We start from the raw sequence: 24,353 nt of genomic DNA, 5'->3' as shown, positions 1-24,353 counted from the left end.
AAAGTAAAGTTTTAAATGCTTATTTTACAAGGTTTATAGACAGAGACAAAGATTTTGAAGTCTCTGAACTTCTAAAAAGAGTTCTGTAGCTTTATTTATCAAATTAGAATCATTTCATATCAATGAATGTAGTTATTTCACAAGTGAACATTAAAAGGCAAAAATAAAGTGACATTAAATTTAATTGCTTATTAGGTATCACTGCTTACAGTGAATTCTAAAACCATCTTTTTATCATGGATATTATACCACTAACTGCTTTATTTTTTATGTTTTTAATTTAGTTAAAATATCATTAGAGGAAGTCACTCCCGGCCCAGAACACTGGTTCCTTCCGGTCTGGCCCAGAGCACTGAGCAGATCTTGGGTGGCAGCTCTGCCCCCAACATCCAAGAACCCAGAGGAAGTGGGGATCCCAGGCGCTCGAACTCAGGCAGTATCTTAGGTAAGCAGACAGCAGGGCCCGCCCTAAACAGGGAGTAACTGGGAACCAAAAGGACCCAGGAAGTCACTCCCCACTCCTGGCCAGGAACACTGGTACCTTCCGGTCTGGGCCAGAGTACTGAGCAGATCTTGGGTGGCAGCTCTGTCCCCAACCTCCAAGAACCCAGAGGAAGCAGGGATCCCAAGTGCTCTAACTTGGACAGTGTCTTAGAAACTAGTTCTCAGATCTGAGGCCTGGATCAGACCTCTGCCAGGTCTGCTGTTGTGTGGACCCCGGATTCCACCTGAGACATACTGGAAGGTCCACTCAATCCAGAGCCACAGAAGAACAAATGAACTCAGAGCTTCAGACAACATATCCTGAGATATTCTAGAGGAGACACTGCACTCAGAACAGCAGACACCTAGCTGGACTACTACCTTGGAGTCACCATATCCTGAGGCATCCTAGAGGTACCACTGTAATCAGTGCAGCTGGAAAAGATCACAGAGACATCTGGACCCCTAGGAGATCAGACACAAGCTAGATAACTAGAAAGACAGGCTTCAGTCAGAGACAGCAAGTACAGGCAGCACTAGAGTTAAACAGTTGGCAAAAGGTAAGAGCAAGAACGTAAGCAACAGAAACCAAAGTTACATGGCATCATCAGAACCCAGCTCCCCCATCAGAGCAAGCCCTGAACACCCCATCACACCAGAAAAGCAGGAATCAGAATTAAAATCACTTCTCATGATGATGATAGAGGGCTTTAAGAAAGACATAAATAACACTCTCAAAGAACTTAAGGAGAGCACTGGTAGACAGATAGAAACCATTAAAGAGGAAACACAAAAATCCCTTAAGGAATTGCAAGAAAATGCAACAAACAGGAAAAGGAATTAAACAGAACCATGCAGGATCTAAAAATGGAAGTAGAAACAATAAAGAAATCACAAAGGGACAATACCCTGGAGATAGAAAACCTAAAAAGATCAGGAGTCATACACACAAGTATCACCAACAGAATACAAGAGATGGAGAGAGAATCTCATGTGCAGAAGATACCATGGAAAACATTGACACAACTGTCAAAGCAAATGCAAAATACAAAAAGGTACTAACCCAAAATATACAAGAAATCCAAGACACAATGAGAAGGCCAAACCTAAGGATAATAGGTATAGGTGAGGGGGAAGATTCCCAACTAAAAGGACCAGTAAATATCCTCAACAAAATTATAGAGGAAAACTTCCCTAACCTAAAGAAAGAGATGTCCATAAATATACAAGAAGCCTACAGAACTCCAAATAGTTTAGACCAGAAAAGAAATACTTCCCAACATATAATAGTCAAAACATCAAATGTACAAAACAAAGAAAAAATACTAAAAGCAGTAAGGGAAAAAGGCAAAGTAACATATAAAGGCAGACCTATAAGAATTACACCAGACTTCTCACCAGAGACCATAAAAGCCAGAAGATCCTGGACCGATATCATACAGACCCTAAGAGAACACAAATGCCAGCCCAGACTACTATACCCAGCAAAACTGTCAATCATTATTGATGGAGAAACCAAAATATTCCATGACAAATCCAAATTTACACAGTATCTCAACACAAATCCAGCACTTCAAAGAATAATTGGTGGAAAACTCCAACACAAGGAGGGAAACTACAACCTAGAAAAAGCAAGAAAGTAATCTTCCAAAAACCCCAAAAGAAGATAGTTACACAAACATATCTCCACGGATGTTAGCCCAAAAGCTTGGATTAGCGAAGACTCAACCCACAGACCACATGAAGCTCATGAAGAAGGAAGACCAAGAGGGGTGCCTCAGTTCTACTTAGAACGAGAAACAAAAATGCTCAAGGGAGCAAATAGGGAAACAAAACATGGAACAGAAACTGAAGGAGGGACCATCAGGAGACCATTCCACCTGGGTATTCATCCCATGTACAGCCACCTAATCTAAACACTGTTGTGGATGGCTGGAAGTGCATAATCTGAGGAACATGATATAGCTGTCTCCTTAGAGGTCAGCCAAAAACTAACACACTCAGAGGACAATGTTCACAATTAACCACTGATATGATCAGGGGTTTCCCAATGGAGAACTTAGTGAGAGGACTGAAGGAGCAGAAAGGGTTATTGACCCCAGGTGGAAAGCAACAATACCAAACAACCAGAGCCCCCCAGGGTCTAAACCACCAGCCTGGGGACACATAGGGAGGGACCCAAGACTCCAGAGGTATATGTAGGGGAGGATGGCCTTGTTGGACATAGGTGGGAGAGGAGTTTCTTGGTCCCATAAAAAAAAATGAACACACAGTGGGGGGTGGGGGGAATGTGAGGGCAGGGAGGGGATAGTGAGGGGGGTAGGTGTGGTCACTGCCTCATAGAAGCATGAGGAGGGGGATGGGATGGGAGGTTTCTGGGTGGTGGGAGGAAGTAGGCTAAGGGGATAAAATCTGAAACGTAAATACTACAACCAATTTTAACAAGCGGGGAAAAAAAGTCTTCAGAACTAACATCTTTAAAAAAAATGTCAGCCCCCTGGGGGTGGGAAATTTTATTTTCTCTTGATACTAAAACTTGTTCTGAGAATTGTATATTGCAGAATACACAGCCTTGGTGTATCTACTCATCGAGCAAGCATACTGAGCAGACCTGCCCAAACCTCTGATGTCCTGGAATTCCATCTAGATTCAGTGAAGACACAGCATCAGAGGCTTATCAACTTACTCTTCCCCCCACCCCTCTGCTAAAATCTCAACGCCCTTAATCAGCTTGAAGAAGTTAAAGAAGAGTCAGCGCCCCTATTCCCTGAGCTTGGGGACTAATGTGGTTAATAATGGTCTGTCTTTCTAGGGACAAGTAGTGGTTTTGTTGGAACAGGGGGGATTAGCTAGGACTTATTGCATAGCCATAACCTATTGGTAGAAATCTGTATAATTATTATCAAGATGAAGTTATAATTTCTTAAATGGTACAAAATTTACTTTGACCTCAAATTTAAGGTTTTCATTGGTACGAGCCTCTTATTAATATAAAAATGAGATGAATATTGATACGCTCATGGGCATTGTGCCTGTATAACACATTTAGGAATAGAATGCCTATACCCAGCCCTTTTTTAACTTTTTTAACTGATTTGGGACGGTTAACCTACGAGTTAAGGGACTATAGCAAATTCATGGCTTTAAGTTTTTTGTTAGGGTGTTTTCCATATTTTATTTAGAAATAGCTGAGAGGAGTGAACAGACAACAGTCCAGGTTACCTTACATGGATAGTTGGTTTTCAAAACATCAGAAGTCCATAGAACTGACGCTACATATATTTATATATTAATGTTCATATTGATTAGAGACCTGTCTGCTACTGACAGCTTCCTGTCGTGGATTCTAAGAAGAAATTGAGCATCCTTGGAGTTACTCCAGTTGTGTGGTAACAGCCACTAGGCAAGAATTGCCTCTCTCTATCTACAGACAAATTACTGTCCAGAAAAGGACACACATGCAGAATAGTTGACTGATTATATCTGCCTAGACAGAGTAATCAGTCCTTAATAATCCTGCATCACCAAGGTCTGTCAGATGATTCTGGGCCAGAAGGCTGAAGATTTGATGCTCCAACGTTCGGTAGTATAGGGGCTTTTCAGGTGTTCAGAGGTCTCTATAAATTGGCTAAGTTTTAGAAGCTATGCTTTGTGCTTCCCACAATTATAGTTAAGTCAGTCATTCTGGATTTCTGATGGGGTTGAAAACTTATAGCTATTTACAGTAAGAGAAAAGACTTGAGTGGATGGTCGTCAGCTGACATTCATCCTAAAGCCAGGTTCAGAACTAAATGTTTTAGTTAGGATAGATGACAGAGGTGCTGGTTAGTCAACAAAAGGATGGACGGGGTATTAGGACTATCTTGTACCTCACTGGTACAAATTGGCATAATTATGCTCTAATTGTATTTTGAGAGAAAAGTTTCCTTTTAACAGGAAGGGTGATGTGTAGGAGGAGCTAAGGTAGGAGGAGTACTGAGAGGAAGAAAAGGAGTAAGAAGAGGAGAAGAAGGAGAGCAGAAGCTAGGTGATGAAAGAGAGAAAGAGGGGGGAGACAGGGAGGCAGATATTCATGTATCTCCACCAGTCAAAGATAGTTGTTATATCTAGGTTGGTCAGTGGGTTACACCTCTGATTGAACAATTCCAAACTTATAACGCTTATAATTAACATTATTTTAAAACAATGTATAAATGCAAAAAGAAAAAGGGGACATGGGATAGAGGTTTTCTAAGGGGTGGGGGAATGGGGAAAGGGGATGGCATCTGAAGTGTAAATAAAATATCTAATAAAAAAATAAAAAAATTAAAAAAAATATCATTAGAGAGTTTAATTGTGGTATTTCATAAGTACTTTTTCTCCTTTCCTTACTTCATACTCCACCTCCTTCAAAAAATTTAAAGACTCACTTTATAGGTATAGTATTTTGCTTGCATGTATATATTTGTACCAGGTAGATATATACCTGCAGAGATCAGAAGAGGGTACTGAAAACCCTGAACAGAAGTTATGGGTGGTTGTGAGTTACCAACTGAATGCTGAGAACTGAACTTATGTACTCTGTAGGAACAAGTGTTCCTAAACATTAAGCTATCTTGTCAGCCCCTCCACACCTTCACTTTCCTGTCCTCCTGCTGCTCCCATTTCTTTCTAGCTATCTTTCTCCTTTCAAAACATCTATTACACCATCCTTTTTAAAATTCTCTCTCTAATTTCCCATTTAAGACACTGTTTTTTCTTCTTTGTAGCTCAGTTTCTAGTTTTATAATCTACTCTCAAGTACTATATTTGGGTGTGTTTTATGTATGTATACTTGGTATACACACTAACAAGAGACAAAATATATGTTGCATATAACATATAATATGTATTTTATAACATATATATGCACATATATACATTATATGTCCACACACATATATGTATTTACATGGGAAATAAAATATGACAATCTGACCACACACTTCTGGCCTCCTTGGGCACCAGAGCACACAGTATACAGACATATCTGGAGGCAAAACACCCATATGTATACACTAATAATTTAAAAAATTATCAAGTTCTTTAAAAAACAGAACAAAAATCAAACTGCAGTGCTGATAATAGAATCCAGGCCTTGTGCTTGGTAGATAAGTACTGCAGTACTTAGCTCTATATGTAGTCCTTTGTAGCCTATGTATCTTTAACTTTGCTGAAAAAACAAAAAGAAACTTTGCTGAGATGTTATAACTTCTTATTTTAAAAAGCCTTTAAAGTAAACTTTATTAATTGCTTATAATTGAATTACTTTTAACTATCAAAAGAAACATAATATGCCCTATGTATTTTCATACAAGTAAAAAAATATAGAAATGTTAAAAGATAAATGTTATTTTGAGATAAAATTTGTAATATCTGCAATAATAAAATACACACATATATTTTATAATAATCATTCTATTAGCTTGTAAATCTTATCAATTTCTCAATGCTCTGCTTTCATTCTTGCAAACCCAGAAAGCAGATTCACACACCTACCTACTTACTAAAATTTTTATTTTACTACTCTACAGGATACTTTTATGCCAACTTGACAAAAACTGAAATCATCTGAAAACAGGGAACCTTTTAAGAAAAACAGATAGACATGAGAAGGCCTGACCCATTGTGAGTGAAGCCATCCCTGGGCTGGTAGTCCTGAGTCCTATAAGAAAGCAAGCTGAGCCAACCATGGGGAGCGAGCCAGTAAGCAGCATCCCTCTATGGCCTCTGCATCAGCTCCTGCCTCCAGGTTCCTGGCTTGTAGTAGTTCCTGTCCTGATTTCTTTCAGTGATTAAAAAAGTGTTGTGAATTCTAAGCCAAATAAATCCTTTCCTCTCTAGCTTGCTTCTGGTCATGACAAATGACAAATACCTAAAATTGCACACTATTAGCTAAAATTTTTGGCTGAAAACAATAATACAAATGTAAATGGTCTCACATTTAACTATATGATAATAAATTTGTTCTAAGTGACAGCCACATGAATTGACTTGTGAAATGCTATACAGTTTATAATATTTAAAAAGCCCACATGCCAGAAGACAAAAGAGAAATAAGATGAAGAAGATGGAAAGGTAACACCCTAAACCTACAAATGTGATTTATTAAAAACGAAACAGAACAAAACAAAAAGACCCAAAAAACTTTAAGATGTTCACAGGGAACAAATATAAAGACAACATTATTTTACTGACCAAAATACAAAAAGAAATTCTGTTTTTACTGTTTTGAAATCGGGTGTTACTATGTAAACACAGCTGGACCTTCAGAAATTATGATTCTCCCTTTTCCACATCCTTTGTACTGTCAGACAGGTGGATCCTTGAAGTTTATTGGCCATCTAGTCTAGCAGAATTGATAATCTTCAAGTACACTGAGAGACCTTGATCTCAGAAAATAAGGGTAGAATGATCAAGAAGAAAAACTATGTTAATTTCTGGCTTCCATATTCAAGGATACACCTGTGCTTGTAAAACTGAATACACATACACCAACAAGTAAGTAGATTATCATACAAAACAAACAGAGAAAACATTTCCTTGATAATTCAGGTACTGTGGCACACACTTAAAACCCTAGTACTTATCAGTGTTCAATTAAGAGAATCAAAAGTTCAAGTTCAGCGTGAGACCTTGTCTGAAACAACATCAAAATAAAAAACAAAACCAAAACCATATTTTGATAGCCACGTGGCTCAAGACTTACAAGAAATCATTAGATAATCTTCACCGTTGATTTTGGCATCATCTTTCTGCTCCAGAGGCATCCCACTGGAATCTAAGACAGCTTCAGAAGCACAATCTGCTACCAGTATGTCTGAAATGTCAGCTGTCAGAGGATCAGTGATGACTTCTGTTTCTATTAGGCTATCATGAATCACTTGTTCAACATGTCCTACATCAGACACATGTATAGCTTCACTCATCAAGACAGGTTCAGGCATAAATGAGGTTGATGTGATACTGGAAGCTAAAATGTCTGGAATTGGAAACTGGGCTAAAGACACTTCTTCAGCTGTGTCTAAATCGAGCACTTGCTCAGGAATAATGACATTGTCAGATATATCTGTTTCCTCTAAAGTATGTGAGCAGTCAACATCTTCAATAAGAACATTTTCAATAACATCTTGAATTATAACTGAGTCTGGATCCTCAGGAACAAAATTTTGCACAGTTCCATCTGAATTAGATAAAAAAACAGTTTCTTGTACTTCCACAATAATCTGGTCACCATCCATGTGTACTGCATCAGCTCCTTAAAAATTAAAGTTAAAAAGAATTTCCAGGTAAGTACATGTATCTCAAATAAAATAAATGTTTTTAAGTTCCTATGAGAAAAGCAGACCGTTATTACTTATGTATATGAGTATCTACTTTTAGGTTATGTAACAAAAAGTAACTAGCCAAACTTAAGAAGAAAAACCTTAGCTTTGAAATAGTCATAGAAAAATATTTAGGAAAGAAATTTTAATGCATCAACACATGTTTCTTACTGTGTTAAAACCTTAAATGAAATTTTAAGTGAAAAATCTTAAACAGAACAGGCAAGCAATGCAATTTAGAAACCAAAATATTTCTCATGCTTCAAGTCCCTTCACCATATTTTATCACTTTAAAAACATTTATTGTTTACTCTGACTTGTTCTTGTGCAGTAACTTACTTATATCCTAGTCAGTGATAGCTGGCAATAAAATAATCATCCTTAGTGAAACTAAAATAAAAAACTCAAGGTATAAATGAAAAGTATACAGGTAAGGTACACAGTTAAGAACAAAAGACAATTGACTGAAAAGGTATCTGACTGGATAGTAAAATGAAACAAACTTCAGATATTATGTCCCAAAGTTAAACCAAGAGCAGAGCGGGGCTGGGGGTAAACACCTTCATAGAAGCAGGAGGAGGGGGGATGGGATAAGGGGTTCCTGGGTGGTGGGGGAAATATGGTAAGGGGATAAAATTTGAAATGTAAATATTATATCCAATAAAAGAGGGGAAAAAAATAGAAAATCGGTTAGAACCAACAACATTCTTAATAAAATGTCAGCCCTCTTCTAAAAAAAAACCTATCTTGATACTAAAATTTGTTTTGAGAATTGTATATTGCAGAATGATCAGCCTTGATGTATCTACTCAACAAGCAAGCTGGGCAGACCTGCTCAAACCTCTGAGGTCCGGGAATTTCATCTGGAGGCAGCGAAGACACAGCATCAGAGGATTGTCAATTTGCTCTCCCCCCCACTCCTCTTCTAATATCTCAACGCCCATAATCAGCTTGAAGAAGCTAATGAAGAGTCAGCGCCCCTATTCCCTGGGCTTGGGGACTAAGGTGGTAAATGTTGGGCTGTCTCTCTAAGGAAAAGTAGTGGTTTTGTCGGAATAGAGAGGATTAGCTAGGGTTTATTGCATAGCCATAACCTATTAGTAGAAATCTGTATAATTAATATCAAGATGAAGATATAAATTCTTAAATGACAAACTATCTAAAAGGCCCATAACTCCTTAAGGAAATAGAACCATCATTAAAAATGTCCACCTGTGAAAAAGCTCAGTGCCAGATGGCTCTAGTGTAGAATTCTACCAGACCTTCAAAGAAGAGCTAATACCAAATACTCCTCAAACTATTCGACAAAATAGAAACAGAAGGAACACTACCTAATTCATTCTATAAAGCCACAGTTACCTAAGCCACTTAAAAACCCTAACAAAGAGAACTCCAGACCAATTTCTCTTACGAGTATCAATGCAAAAATACAGAATAAAATGCTAGCAAATTGAATCCAGTAACACATCAGATCCATTATTCACCACAATCACGAAGGCTCCATCACAAGGATGCAGGGATGATGGTTCAATATACAGGAATCCATTAATAAAATAGACTATATAAACAATTCCAAAGAAAATAATGACATGATCATCTCATACAGATGCTGAGAAAGTGTTTGACAAAATACAACACCCCTTCATGTTAAAAGTCTTGGAGAGATCCAGAATTCGTGGCACATAACTAAAACCAATAAAAGCAATATACAGCAAACCAACTGCTAGCATCAAATTAAGTGGAGAGAAACTCGAAGCAATTCCATTAAATTAAGACCAAGACAAGACTATAGATATGACTCTCTTCATATCTATTCAAAATATAGTACTTGAAGTTCTAGCTAGCGCAATTAGAGGAAATCAAGGCAATACATATTGGAAAGAAGTCAAGGTATCACTATTTGCAGAAGATATGAGAGTATACATAAACATCCCCAAAATTCTACCACAGAACTCCTATAGCTGATAAACAACTTCAGCAAAGTTCAGCAAAATAAAATGAACCCAAACAAATCAGGAACCTTCCTTTATAAAAATGATAAATGGACTAAGAAAGAAATTAGGGAAACAACACCCTCCACAAAAGCCACAAATAATACAAAATATCTTCTTGTAACTCTAACCAAGTAAGTGATCTAACCAAGTAAGTGAAAAAAGATCTGTATGATAAGAACTGTATGATAAGTCCCTGAAGGAAAAAAAATCAAAGAAGACCTCAGAATGTGCATACATCTCCCATGTTCATGTATTAACTCAGTGAAAACAGCCATCTTAACCAAAACCAATCTACAGATTCAATGCACTCTCCATCAAAATTCAAAGCGCAGTCTTCACCCTCATATGGAAAACCAAAAACCAAAAACCAAAAAACAAACAAAAAACAAAAAACAAAAAAAATGAAGATAGCCAAAACAATTCTCAACAATAAAAGAAATTCTGGGGGAATCATCATCCCATACTTCATGCTGTACTACAGATCTTGAAGTACTTCAATAGTGGTAAGACCCACACATTTTTGGTACAGACACAGGTTGATCAAAGGAACAGAACTGAAAGCCCAGACACAAACACACACACCTATGGATACTGATCTCTGACATAGAGGCCAAAAACATACAGTGGGAGAAAAAGCATCTTTAATAAATGATGCTGGTCTAATACCATGTAGAAGAATGCAAATTCATTCTTATGTATTACCTTGTACAAAGCTCAAGTCCAAGTGGATCAAAGACCTCCACATAAAACCAGTTACACTGAATCTCAAAGAAGAGAAGGTATAGGAAAGAGTCTCCAACTCACTGGCATGGGAGAAAATTTCCTGAAGAACACATTATTAGCTCAGGCTCTAAGATCAAGAATTGACAAATGGGACCTCATGAAACTGAAAAGCTTCCATAAGGCAAAGGACACTGTCACTTTGCATTCTACAGACTGGGAAAAGATCTTCATTAACTTTACATCTGATAGAGGGCTACTATCTGAAATACATAAAGAACTGAAGAAACTAAATTCTAAAATAAAAAATCAAATAATCCAACTTAAAAATGGAGTAAGAGGAATCTCCAATGACTGAGAACCACTTAAAGAAATGTTCAACATCCTTGGTTATCAAAGAAATACAAATCAAATCACCCCTTTTATACCAATCAGAATGGCTATGATCAAACATTCAAGGGACAGTACATGTTGGCGAGAATGTGGAGAAAGAGGAATATTCTTCCATTGCTGGTAGGATTGAAAACTTGTATAACCACTCTGGAAATCAATTTGGCAGTTTCCCAGAAAATTGGACATAGTTCTATCTAAAGATCCAGCCATGCCACTCCTGGGCATATACCCAAAAGATGCTCCACCATTATCACAAGGACACGTGCACCACTATATTCATAGCATCCTTATTTGTAATACCTAAAAGCTGAAAACAACCCAGATGTCCCTCAGATGAAGAATGGATACAGAAAATGTGTTTCATTTGCACAATCGAATACTACTCAAAAAAAAAAAAAAAAAAAAAAAGCAAGGGCAACATGAAATGTGCAGGCAAATGGATGGAACTGGAAAATATCATCCTCAATGAGGTAACCCAGAGCCAAAAGGACATGCTCACAGAACCAAAAGGTATGTACTCACTGATAAGTGGCTAGTAGCCAAAAATTTCAGAATACTCATGATACAACTCACAGTCTGTAGGAAGCTTAAGACCAACTGTGAATATTTAAAACCCACTAGGATGGGGGAACCAAATAATCACCAGAGGCAGAGGGAGGGAGGGACCTAGGTCAGAGAGGGGAGGGGGCCCCCCCAATGAGGTATGAGGGGAGACAAAAGAGAAGCCCAGAGGGCCAGAAGAATGAATGAATGGGAATATGAAGCAGCGTGGGGTTGGGGCAGGGGAACCTCTAGAAAGTCCCAGAGAGGCGAGAGGCTTCCAGGACTCAATGTTCATGACAATACCCGAAAGGCCCAATCTCCATCTCCAGTAGGGAGATGGAACTGAAGAGACCACATCCAGCAGATAGACACAGCTACCAGTGGAGACATGGGGCCACCCACCCATCTTCAAAACTTTTGACCCAGAGTTGTTCCTGTCTAAAGGAAATGCAGGGGCAAAAGTGGAGAAGAGACTGAAGGAAGGATAGGACATCCAGTGCCTGGGCCCAACTTGGGATCCATCCCCGTGGGCAGGTAGGAAACCTTGACACTATTATTGATGCTCGCAGACAGGAGCCTAGTAGCGGTGTCCTCTTGAGAGGCCCTCAGTTGCTGACTGAAACAGATGCAGATACTCACAGCCAGCTACTGGACTGAGGTCAGGGACCCCTATGGAAGAGTTAGGGGAAGGATTAAATGAACTGAAGGGGATTGCAACCCCATAGGAAGACTAACAGTCTCAACTAACCTGGATCCCTCAGAGCTCCCAGAGACTAAGCCACCAACCAAAGAGCATACACGGCCCCGGCACATATTTAGAAGAGGACTGCCTTGTCTGGTTTAAGTGGGAGAGAATGTGCCTGTAGATATTTGATGTAGAGAATTATCCTGTAGATAACTGATGCTCCATGGAAGGAGAATACCCTGGAAGGGAGGGAGGAACACTCTCTCAGAGGGAAAGCGAAAGGGAATGGTATAAATAACTCTCAGAGGGGAGGGGGGACCAGAAAGGAAGCAACATTTGGAATGTATATAAATAAAATAATTAAGAAAAAATAAAATCAGATGTGAGAAAGTCATAAGTTGAAACACAATTCATAGTTATGGGGGGAATACGTATAAAACAAGACATTGTAATATAAAAATTAGGTATTGTGACAATTCCTATAGAAAATTAAATGTGTGGCTTAGGGTACATTAAAATCATTCATATTATAGATTACATATAGGAACTAGATAAAACAACTCAAATTTAAAGATCAGGTGTACACTTAAGTTTGTAACCTTGGACAAGCCACTTAACCTCTGAATTTCAGTCTCCTCTTTCAATGAGGATAGTAGTACCTGCCATGCAAGTCATAGGAGTGTGATAATGTTCAAATGGAAATGTATATACTGTAAAGAGAATTATTATTATTATAATGATGGTAAAGAAAACATCCTGAGAAATAGCATTAAGTAATAATCATCTTTACTCAAATGCCCTCCAATCTGCTACTTAGCCCAAGTTCCAAGATTATATATGGTAAAACAAAGCAAGTTCTGAGTTTTTTCTTCAAAGACTCTATCTCCATTTTTTGTCATATTAATTATGTTTCAGTATGTTTTAAAGAATCAATTATAACTTTACATTAGCTATCACAAAATTAAGCCACCAAAAAGTGAATCAAAGGACTATGACAAATTAAGCAGAAATACACATAGAAAATTAATAAGGGTTACTAAAATTAAATTTATAAAATCATTATAAATTTACCTTATCAACAAGAATTCTTATGTATTTTCTTACAAAGCATTTCATAATATTGCAAATGTAACAAAAGTAGTTATCTGAAACTGCATTGCTAGAACTTCGTAAGTAATTTTCCATATGCAATTTTGGGACTGAGGATAAACTATACTCCTGATGCTTTTCTCTTTTATAGGGATGCATATGAATGAGAAGGTTGCAAAAGTAGTATGAGATAAACACAAAAGGACTTTGAAAATATCTAAACTGCATACGGGAATAGTAGGAGAATAACTAAATTATGATATATGATCTAAGATTAAGACTGTGAAAAAGATTTTGTTGTTATACATCCATAATGAGGTAAGAACTGAGCTACTTGCTGCCACTGAAGTGAGAAAATTTACTATGGTAAGCAAACCTCCTCTACTATCTACCCAACACATTCCATTCCATGATGCAAATATGTTCTTAAAATAAAAATCACTATAGCTTGTGATTATGAGAAGTTATGGCTTATCCTACACAAAAATTTTCAATGTAATTTCAATATTATGAATTTGAGATGATTAGCCTGGATAGGATGGGTATTTCAGCCTCACAGTATGAACCTCAAGGCATAGACTTCCCACAGCTAATTTTAAAAAGATAATGCAAAAATCAGAAAGACATTAATTTGGTATTGCATGAAAAGAATAGGCTAGGGGAATGGCTCATTTAGTAAGTACTTGTAGTAAGTATTAAGACCTTAATTAAGACCTCTAGACCCTATGTAAAATGCTGTATGTGGTATATCTGTAAATTTTATTGTTTCATATTACTCTGATTGTGTATTTATTTTACATTTATTATCTCACTGGACTTTGGCTCATATATCATGATTTCCAATTTTATGCTTTAATGGGTTTTGTGTGTCAGTGTCTTTGAGTGTTATGTTTCTTCTGCATTCTCTTTTTAAAAGCCTGGTTTGTCTGGGGGAGGGGGGTAGTTTGTCTACCTGTTTTCCAAAGAGGGAGAAAGGAGTCATGAACTTAGCGGGATGGAAAGACTATGAGGGAGGGGAAAACCATGATCAGAATTTATTTTATTGTATATTAAGATATTTTAATACACCATACACCATACAGTAATGTAGAAGAAAAAGGCAGATGTCCTATCACACACATCTAAGATGATTTGTTTTGAACAAATCCAGAATGTGCTTAGGAGATTATCTCCTGAAACTCCATAAACATAAAAAGGTTAGTCAGTCTCTTTAATGAAGCTCATGTTCTGATATGGAGGTACCTCAATAAACCATGGTATTTATGAAAAAATAGTCTTTCAACTACTTTCTTAGAAATAAAAAAAAAACAGAAGTAGATTTGGAAAATCTTTGTAGATAAGCCTCCTGGATTATAAATAATAAGTAATATGTAATAAACAATATAAAATCATTGAGAAACTTACTGTGACAAAAAGGAAGTTAGTATAGGCTGAAAAGAACAAAGAACGTATTAAGTCTCAAAAGACATGGGGAGAATGTTAAAATTGTTCAGCTTAGACTTCATTATAAATGGTGAAAAGTAACACTGACAAGCCTTACACATAAATTTATTCAGTTAGAGAAGATCTATAAGGAAAAGCCTGATAGAGATCTGAAAGTCTGGCTCTAGTTACAAGCACTCTTAAACTGAACTCATACCATGAAGCTGAATGAAAGCTATTTGGGGGGCAGTGGGTAATACAACCTGCAAGGGAGATGTTGCTAATCAAATACACTAGACTCCTAGGACAAGAAGAGTAAGCTGCAGAAGTGCAAAGAACTACCAGAAAAGAATTTACAAATCTTCCCTTGCTATGTCATTAGTACACCAGGGAACAACAAGACTGCAAAGCCCCAGAGCTCTCACTTGGCTTCTCTCAACCCCATTATAATATGTAGTCTGCTAGTGCCACAGAGATCTGAGAACTTTCATATTTCAATTTGGGGCAGATGAATTCAGAATTCATTCTTAAGCATTTTTTTATTTCTCTTTTACTATTACTCAATTTCTACTATTGCACATGTGTCTCAGGAGAGTTTTGACTCAATCTCTACTACTGCACATGTGTCTCAGGAGTTTTGCTTTTGTTTATATACTGCTTAGTTAAGTTTTAAGATTGCTGTGTATGATGATGCTGTGTACACACACAGATGTATGCATGCATTTTCATTCTTGACATATATTGTATAGGATATAAAATGAAAAGTTTGACTAATGTAATTAAGATACAGATCTAAAATGGAATTTTAAATTACTTATTTGATCCAATCTAATCAGATCAGTTCTTAGAATTAGGGTTAGGGCTGATGGTATTGATGATAGGGTGGAGAGTCAGAAGATTGAGACAAGGTCCACTTCCTTTGCAAAGCAAGTAAAGGAATGGGAGCTTCCCCGGGAAATAATCAACTGGACGTTAAATTGCAAAGAAATAGTACTTTGTTTCATAATCACAAAGAACTATAAATGATCAATGTATGTCTTCCTACTTCTTTCTCTAATTTCTCCAGGAATAATGTTGATACAGTGTTTACATGTGTTAAACTACAGTTAATTTGTCAATTACAACTGAAATTTGTATTTTCTTTTTTATTTTTTTTATATTCTATTTACATTTCAGATGCCATCCCCTTTCCCCAATTCCCCTCCCTAGAAAACCCCTATCCCATGCCCCCTTTTCCTTTTTTGCTTTTATACATTTTTTAAAAATGTTAATCAAAGGCTTTATAAGTTTGGTAATGCTCAATCAGAAGGGTAACCCACTACCCAACCTAGATATATAAACTATCTTTGACTGGTGGAGACACGTGAACATCTGCCTCCATGACCCCACCTTTCTCTCTCTCATCACCTAGCTTCACCCTTCCTGACAAAATAAAACTTTTCTCTCAAAATGCAATTAGAACATAGTTATTCCTAACTGAACCAGTGAGGTACAAGATAGTCCTAATACTCAGTCCATCATTTTGTTGACTAACCAAACCTTTGTCATCTGTCCTACCTAAAGCACTTAGTTTTGAACCTGGCTTTTTTTCTTGGCTTTAGAATGAATGTCAGCTGAAAACCATCCACTCAGATCTTTTCTTTCAAAGTAAATAGCCAGGATTGGCTATGAGACCATAGGTCTTCAACCCTGACAGAAATCCAGAATGACTGAGTTAACTGAAATTTGTATTTTCGACCCAAAGAATTCTACAATAGCCTTTTGACTGGGGCAGACACCTAGATGGTCTGCTCCCATGAAGACACCATATCCTGAGCCATCCTAGAGGAACCACTGCACTCCCAACAGCAGGATTTCAGGATCCCAGAGGTGGCCTGAGTCCCAGCAGTTCTTCCAACCAAGAGCTCAGGCGCACAGGATCACATAGACATCTGGACCCTGAGGAGTTCAGACACAAGCAAGATAACTGGAGAGGCAGGCTCCAGTCAGAACCAGTGAGTACAGGTAGCAATAGAGTTAACCACATGGTGAAAGGCAAGCACAAGAACATAAGCAACAGAAATCAAAGTTACTTGGCATCATCAAAACCCAGTTCTCCCACCACAGCAAGTCCTAAACACACAATCACACGAGAAAAACAGGATTCAGAATTAAAATCACTTCTCATGACGATGATAGAGGACTTTAAGAAGGACATAAATAACTCCCTTAAAGAGGTACAGGAGAACACAGGTAAACAGGTAGAAGCCCTTAAAGAGGAAACACAAAAATCCATTTAAAAATTGCAAGAAAACACAACCAAACAGGTGAAGAAATTAAACAAAACCATCCAGCATCTAAAAATGGAAGTAGAAACAATAAAGAAATCTCAAAGGGAGACTACCCTGGAGATAGAAAACCTGGAAAAGAAATCAGGAGTCACAGACGCAAGCATCACCAACAGACTACAAAGAGATAGAAGACAGAATCTCAGGTGCAGAAGATACCATAGAAAACATCAGCACAACTGTCAAAGAAAATGAAAAATGCAAAAAGCTCCTAACCCAAAACATCCAGGGAATCCAGGACACAATGAGAAGACCAAACCTAAGGATAATAGGTATAGATGAGGGGGAAGACTCCCAGCTTAAAGGGTCAGTAGACACAGTCAACAAAAGTATAGAGGAAAACTTTCCTAACCTACAGAAACAGATGTCCATAAATATACAAGAAGCCTACAGAACTCCTAATAGACTAGACCAGAAAAGAAATACCTCCCGTCACATAATAATCAAAACATCAAATGCACAAAACAAAGAAAAAAATACTAAAAGCAGTAAGGGAAAAAGGTAAAGTAACATATAAAAGCAGACCTGTAAGAATTACACCAGACTACTACTCACCAGAGATTATAAAAGCCAGAAGATTCTGGACTGCTATCATACAGACCCTAAGAGAACACAAATGCCAGCTCAGAGTACTATAGCAAGCAAAACTTTCAATCACTACTGATGGAGAAACCAAGATATTCCATGACAAAATCAAAATTACACAATATCTTTCCACAAACCCAGCACTTCAAGGAATAATTGATGGAAAACTCCAACACAAGGAGGGAAACTACAACCTAGAAAAAGCAAAAAAAATATTCTTCCAACAACTCCAAAAGAAGACAGCTACACAAACACAATTCCACCTCTAATAACAAAGATAACAGGAAGCAACAATCATTTTTCCTTAATATCTCTTAACATCAATGGACTCAATTCTCCAATAAAAAGACGCAGACTATCAGACTGGATACATAAACAGGACCCAGAATTTTGCTGCATACAGGAAATGCACCTGTGCAACAAAGACAGACACTGTCTCAGAGTAAAAGGATGGAAAACATTCTTCCAAGCAAATGGTCCCAAGAAACAAGCTGAAATAGCCATTCTAATATCAAATAAAATCGACTTTCAACCAGAAGTTATCAAAAAAGATAAGGAAGGACACTTCATACCCATCAAAGAAAAAAATCTACCAAGATGAACTGTCAATTCTGCACATCTATGTTCCAAATGCAAGGGCACCCACCTACATAAAAGAAACTTTACTAAAGCTCAAAGCATACATTGTGCCTCACACAATAATACTGGGGGATTTCAACACCCCACTCTCAGCAATGGACAGATCATGGAAACAGAAACTAAACAGAGACACAATGAAAGTAACAGAAGTTATGAACCAAATGGATTTAACTGGTTATCTACAGTTACTACAAAGGCCTATACTCAACAAAACTGGAAAATGTGGATTAAATGGACATTTTTCTAGACAGATACCAGGTACCAAAGTTAAATAAGGATCAGATAAACTATATAAACTATATAAACAGTCCCATAGTAACCCCTAAAGAAATAGCATCAGTCATTAACAATCTCCCCAACCAAAAAGTCCGGGACTTTTGACTTTAGGTGTTAAGATTGCAAACATTAGCTGCTGTTGTGTGGACCCCACATTCTGCCCAAGACATCCTGAAGGCTCCATGGATCCCACAACCAGCCTAGGTAGGAAGACCCCCACACTGTCCTGAGCCCATAGCTGGGTGCTGTGAGTGCTCAGATTCCAGCAGATACCCAACCCCAATAAATTTCTCACAAACCAAATCCAACAATATATCAAAACAATCATCCATCAAGATCAACTAGGCTTTATCCCAAGAATGCAGGGATGGTTCAATATTCGGAAATCCATCAATGTAATCCACTACATAAATAAACTCAAAGAAAAACAACCACATGGTCATCTCACTAGATGCTGAGAAAGCATTTGACAAAATTCAACATCCCTTCATGGTAAAAGTCTTGGGAAGGTCAGGAATTCAAGGCCCATACCTAAACATAGTAAAAGCATCAATATACAGCAAGCCAGTAGCCAACAGCAAACTAAATGGAGAGAAACTTGAAGCAATCCCACTAAGATCAGGGACTAGGCAAGGCTGCCCACTCTCACCCTACCTATTCAATATAGTACTGGAAGTCCTAGCTAGAGCAATTAGACAACAAAAGGAAGTCAAAGGGATACAAATAGGAAAGGAAGAAGTCAAAATTTCACTATTTGCGGATGATATGATAGTATACTTAAGTGAACCTAAAACTTCCACCAGAGAACTCCTAAACCTGATAAACAACTTCAGCAGAGTGGCTGGATATAAAATCAACTCAAACAAATCAGTAGCCTTCCTCTACTCCAAGGAAAACAGGCTGAGAAAGAAATTAGGGAAATGACAGTCTTCAGAGTAGTCACAAATAATATAAAATATCTTGGTGTAAATCTAACCAAGCAAGTGAAAGATCTGTATGACAAGAATCTCAAGTCTCTGAAGAAAGGAATCGAAGATCTCAGAAGATGGAAAGATCTCCCATGCTCATGAATTGGCTGGATTAAAATAGTAAAAATGGCCATCTTGTCAAAAGCAATCTACAGATTCAATGCAATCCCCAACAAAAATTTAAATCAATCCTTCATAGAGATAGAGCAATTTGCAAATTCATTTGGAATAACAAAAAACCCAGGATAGTGACAACTATTCTCAACAATAAAAGAACTTCTGGGGGAATCACCATCCCTGACCTCAAGCTGTACTACAATACAACAGTGATAAAAAACCTGCATGGTATTGGTACAGAGACAGGCAGGAAGAGAATTGAAGATCCAGAAATGAACTCACACACCTATGGTCACTTAATCTTTGATAAAGGAGCTAAAACTATCCAGTGGGAAAAAGGACAGCATTTTCAACAAATTGTACTGATTCAACTGGAGGTCAACATGTAGGAGATTGCAAATTGATCCGTACTTATCTCCTTGTACAAAGCTATAACTAGAAAATATCCTGAGTGAGGTAACCCAAGCTCAAAAGAACACACTTGGGATGCACTCACTGATAATTGGATATTAGCCCAAAAGCTTGCAATATCCAAGATACAACTCACAGACCACATGGAGCTCATCAACAAGGAAGAACAAGCATGGGTGATTTGGCCCTTCTTAGAAGGAGTAACAAAATACTCATGGGAACAAATATGGAGACAAAGCATGGGACAGAAACTGAAGGAGGGGCTGTCTGGAGACTGCTCCTTGGTATCCATCCCTTATGCAGTCACCAAAGGTGGACGCTGATGTGGATGCCAAGAAGTGCATGCTGACAGGAGCCTGATATAGCTGTCTCCTTAGAGGTCTGGCAAAGCCTGAATTATACAGAGGATGCTCACAGCTAACCACTTAACTGATCATGGGACTCTCAATGGAGGAGTTAGAGAGAAGACTGAAGGAGCTGAAAGGGTCTGCAATCCCATGAGGAGAGCAACAATACCAACCAACCAGAGCTCCCAGGTTCTAAACCACCAGCCTGGGAGCACATAGAGAGGGACCCATGGCTCCAGCTGTATATGTAGGGGAGGATGGCTTTGTTGGGCATAGGTGGGAGAGGAAGTCCTTGGTCCAGTGAAGGCTGGACGCCTCAGTATGGGAGAAATCATGGGTCTGGGGAGGTGGGGAGGTGGGAAGGTGGGTGGGTGGGGGCATATCCTCAAAGAAGCAGGAGGAGGGGGGATGTAATAGGGGGTTCCTGGGTGCGGGGAAATGGTGAAAGGGGATTACATCTGAAATGTAAATAAAATATCCAATAAAAAAGAAGCAAAAAAGAAATAAATCATTTAAAAAACAGAAAATAATTCTACAATAAATTTTCTTTGTAAGATAGCAAATTGTAGAAATATACCACTGCAATAAATAAAACACCTTAATTAAATCAGAACCAATAGGATTTACTTGTATAACTTCAATGTATCAGAGTAAGTCAAACTGAACCAGTGTACCAGAGAAAACCATCTGCTACCAAGCTTGACTACCTGGGAGCCCTGAGACCCATTTGGCACAAGCAGACAATCCTGCTGCTTCTTGTCTCTGTACCACACATGCCATGGCATACCCATAGTAAGTAAAAAAAAATAATAATAATAAACAGAACAACTAAAATTAGCAGTAACACTTGGTTACTGATAGTGTAACTCACAGAATTAGCATTAAAAATTTGGCCAGATACTAATGTAAGTTTCTATGAAATGATATGAAATCTGATTATTTTGTGAAATAACTCTAAGTTTAGTAAGTAAGAATCAGAATAATCAAGAAATATTATACCTATTCCACCAAACAATGAGTTTTCTTCTTGTGGGGTCAATTCAATTTCATCTTCATCCATGGCCTTCAGTTCTTAGAAAGTCAGCTCCTAAACCAGGGAACAACAAATACCAAATACTGATTTCTTTTATATTAAATATTAAAATGTCATCATATTTGCATCTCTGAAGCATTCATTTTCAATAACCTATCAACTTCAATAAAAAAGGAACACATGGGAAAGCATTATAATTAGAAGTGAAGCTAATTTACTCTTTATGGCTTTGCTGTTTTAACATTCCAGCAAGTAAGTTCTGAGGATGTTTTTTAAACTTCAAACTTAAGTAAACTTCAAATTTTACACAGAAACAAATATTACATTTTTCAAATAAGTTATACAAACATCTCTTAGTCTGAGAAAGTTCCTCTTGCCTACCTATGGCAACTCAATCTTAAACCCACTTTGTATATTCCCAGGAAGTTCTGACAAGATTTTATTACTACTATAAATTTACAATAGTCTTGCTAAATTATAAATTTAATTATAAATTTTACATTATAAATGGTAAAATTCAAATTTAAGGTATGTGTACATAATTTATCCTAATTGACCTTCTGATTACAGAAAAAGTATGTTTGTAAGAGTCTCTGCTTTTGCTTTAATTATCTGGACCATAAATGGACTGATACCAGGTATGATACAAATTCATGACTAAAAGAATAAAGACAATAATGTCCTATTTATACCTATTTACCTAAGTGTCACTTTAATGCTTGGAGTAATTTTCTAAATTTGGTTGAGACTAGTATGAGAAACAGCCAGTTTACCTAGACAAAAATTAAACACAAATTTTCTTTATATTTTGTTTTAATATAAAGTAGATGTCTTTATTTTTATGCAAATACATTATTAACTTTCTTATATTTACCCAATATTTAGCTTAAAATTTTTAATTTTTATATGTCTTATATAGGCATAAGTACCAAAGCATTAGTGTTCAGGCCAGAGGAAAACTTGTAAAAGGTGGTTCTCGCTTTCTATCATGTTAGTGCCAGGGACTGGACTCAGGTCGCTAGGGTTGGTGTCAAGGGAACTTATAGAATGAGCCACTGTATCTTATAAAAACCTTTAGTAATACATTTAGATTCAGGTTTTTGTTATTGTTGTTGTTTGGTTTTCTAAGATAGTGCTTTATAAATCTAAGGCTATCTTCCTATTAGTTACACAGTGACCAAATTACCTTGATCTTCTCATCCTCTGGTATCAAATTCTGTGGTGCGGGAATTTTCAGGCATAAGTCATTATTATTCCCAGGGCCTTATGGATGTTAGGCAAGCACTTTACCAAATAAACTGCATCAGCAGCTCAAATGTATGTTTCTGTTTAAAACTGAAAGCATGATAATCTTTTTGTATGAACTATCAATCCTCTCAGAAAACCTTGTTTTATAAACTAGGACTAATTTTAGAAATATCAAACACTGTTATTATGCTTTTGTTACAAATAAAATGTTCTTTGCTCTAACTTATTCAGAGCCATTTTATTTTCCTTTTAAGTCAGGGTTTCTCTGTGGAGTCCTGACTGTCCTGGAATTCACTCTGCAGACAAGGCTGGCCTTGAACTCACAGAGTTCTGTATGCCTTTGCTTGCTGAGTGCTGGGATTAAAGGTATGCACCTCCACCATCCAGCTTTAGAGCTAGATTCTTAATACTTCTAGAGACTATAACACAAAGCCTGAAAAAAAAATCAAACTATGAAAACTCAAATTTATTCATGTACTTTTTCTCATGCATTCTGCCCTCTAAAAACCAGACTTGGGCTATCCTCTCCTTTCTAGTGCCTCATGACTATCCCTTGTACTTTCTTATAAGGTCTTATCTAATACACTTTGTACTTCATATTTTGGGGGATCTTATACTACTCTCCATGATAATTATTTCCAGTCTGTATCTTATAAATTCTGTATGTAATATAATGTAAAATACATATAAAAGTGAGCAAATTTTCTAAAACAAAATTTAAATAATGACAATTTTCCATTTAAAATGTTTACTGGTATCCTGATAACTTAATTCAGCCTCAGACTCTGTAGCCTGTAGTATTCTGAGATGTATCCTCAAATCATTTACCATAGTTCCAATAACTGTGTTTTGTTGCCTCTTACTCTTCAGAGAAACAGAAAGAAGAAAAAAAAGAAAAAAGAAAAAAAGAAAAAATGTAGGTGTCAAGGAGCTGCCAAAAAAGAAAAAAAGAGGGGTTGCCAAGACTGCTCAGGATACAAAAGTTATTACCACGATTCCAAGTATGAAGACTGAATTTGATCTCAGGACCTACATGATAAAAGGAGAGCTGACTCTTGTATGTTACACCTTGACCTTAATATGTGTATTTACAATGGCATGCACAGACTTATATGCAACACATGGGTTTGTGTGAACATACTCATACAAATAAATTTCAAAATAAATAAGCGAGATTGAAAAAGGCTCAGTAATAAGACCGCATACTGCTTTTGCAAAGGACCTGACTTAAGGTCCTGATATGAAAACTGCCTATTAATTTCAGCTCTAGGAGATCTGATTCCTCCTCTGGCTTCTGCAGACATATGAACTTCTGTACAAACACTCTTCAATAACAGATAATTAAAAATAATATAAATCTTTTAAAAATTGAAATATGGTATCTCTCTAAATTCACAATTCTTTTTTAATAAAAAGCCTGCCTTATTATATGGCATTAATTCCCATCCTCCAACATGTTTTTTCCTCCTCTACACAAACAATAAAAACTGCTAATAAAAATTTTCTTTCTTCTGAGTTTCCACAGCAACTAACCATGTCTTAAGTTTATTTAATAGAATTCTCCTTGGTTACAAATGTTGAAAACGGTAAAAGCCTTTCTAAATACTTTCTACCTCCAGAAACTAAACTTTTCCCAGATACTACCATCATGTAAATAATATATACTTTGATATCACTTTAAACTATATGTTTGGAAATGGAGTGACAGTTTAGTGGTTAAAAGCATGTAT

General features: G+C 37.1%; 1 protein-coding gene across 1 annotated transcript in view; it reads right to left on the bottom strand.

The window, feature by feature from the left end:
• The window catches only part of LOC117701330 (zinc finger Y-chromosomal protein 2-like), a 52,262-nt gene that overhangs the window by 10,871 nt on the left and 17,038 nt on the right, over nt 1–24,353 (bottom strand). The window contains exons 4-5 of the mRNA XM_076706218.1: nt 21,342–21,429; nt 7,211–7,759 (exon numbers count right to left, since the gene is read on the bottom strand). Coding sequence (XP_076562333.1) covers nt 7,211–7,759; nt 21,342–21,402 — 610 coding nt within the window. The 5' untranslated portion in view covers nt 21,403–21,429. The remainder of the gene's footprint in view (nt 1–7,210; nt 7,760–21,341; nt 21,430–24,353) is intronic.

This window comes from Arvicanthis niloticus (assembly GCF_011762505.2).
Source record: "Arvicanthis niloticus isolate mArvNil1 chromosome Y unlocalized genomic scaffold, mArvNil1.pat.X SUPER_Y_unloc_4, whole genome shotgun sequence".
Lineage (NCBI taxonomy): Eukaryota > Metazoa > Chordata > Mammalia > Rodentia > Muridae > Arvicanthis > Arvicanthis niloticus.
Note: the sequence above shows the minus strand (reverse complement) of the source record. Positions and strands in the feature narration are given on the sequence as shown.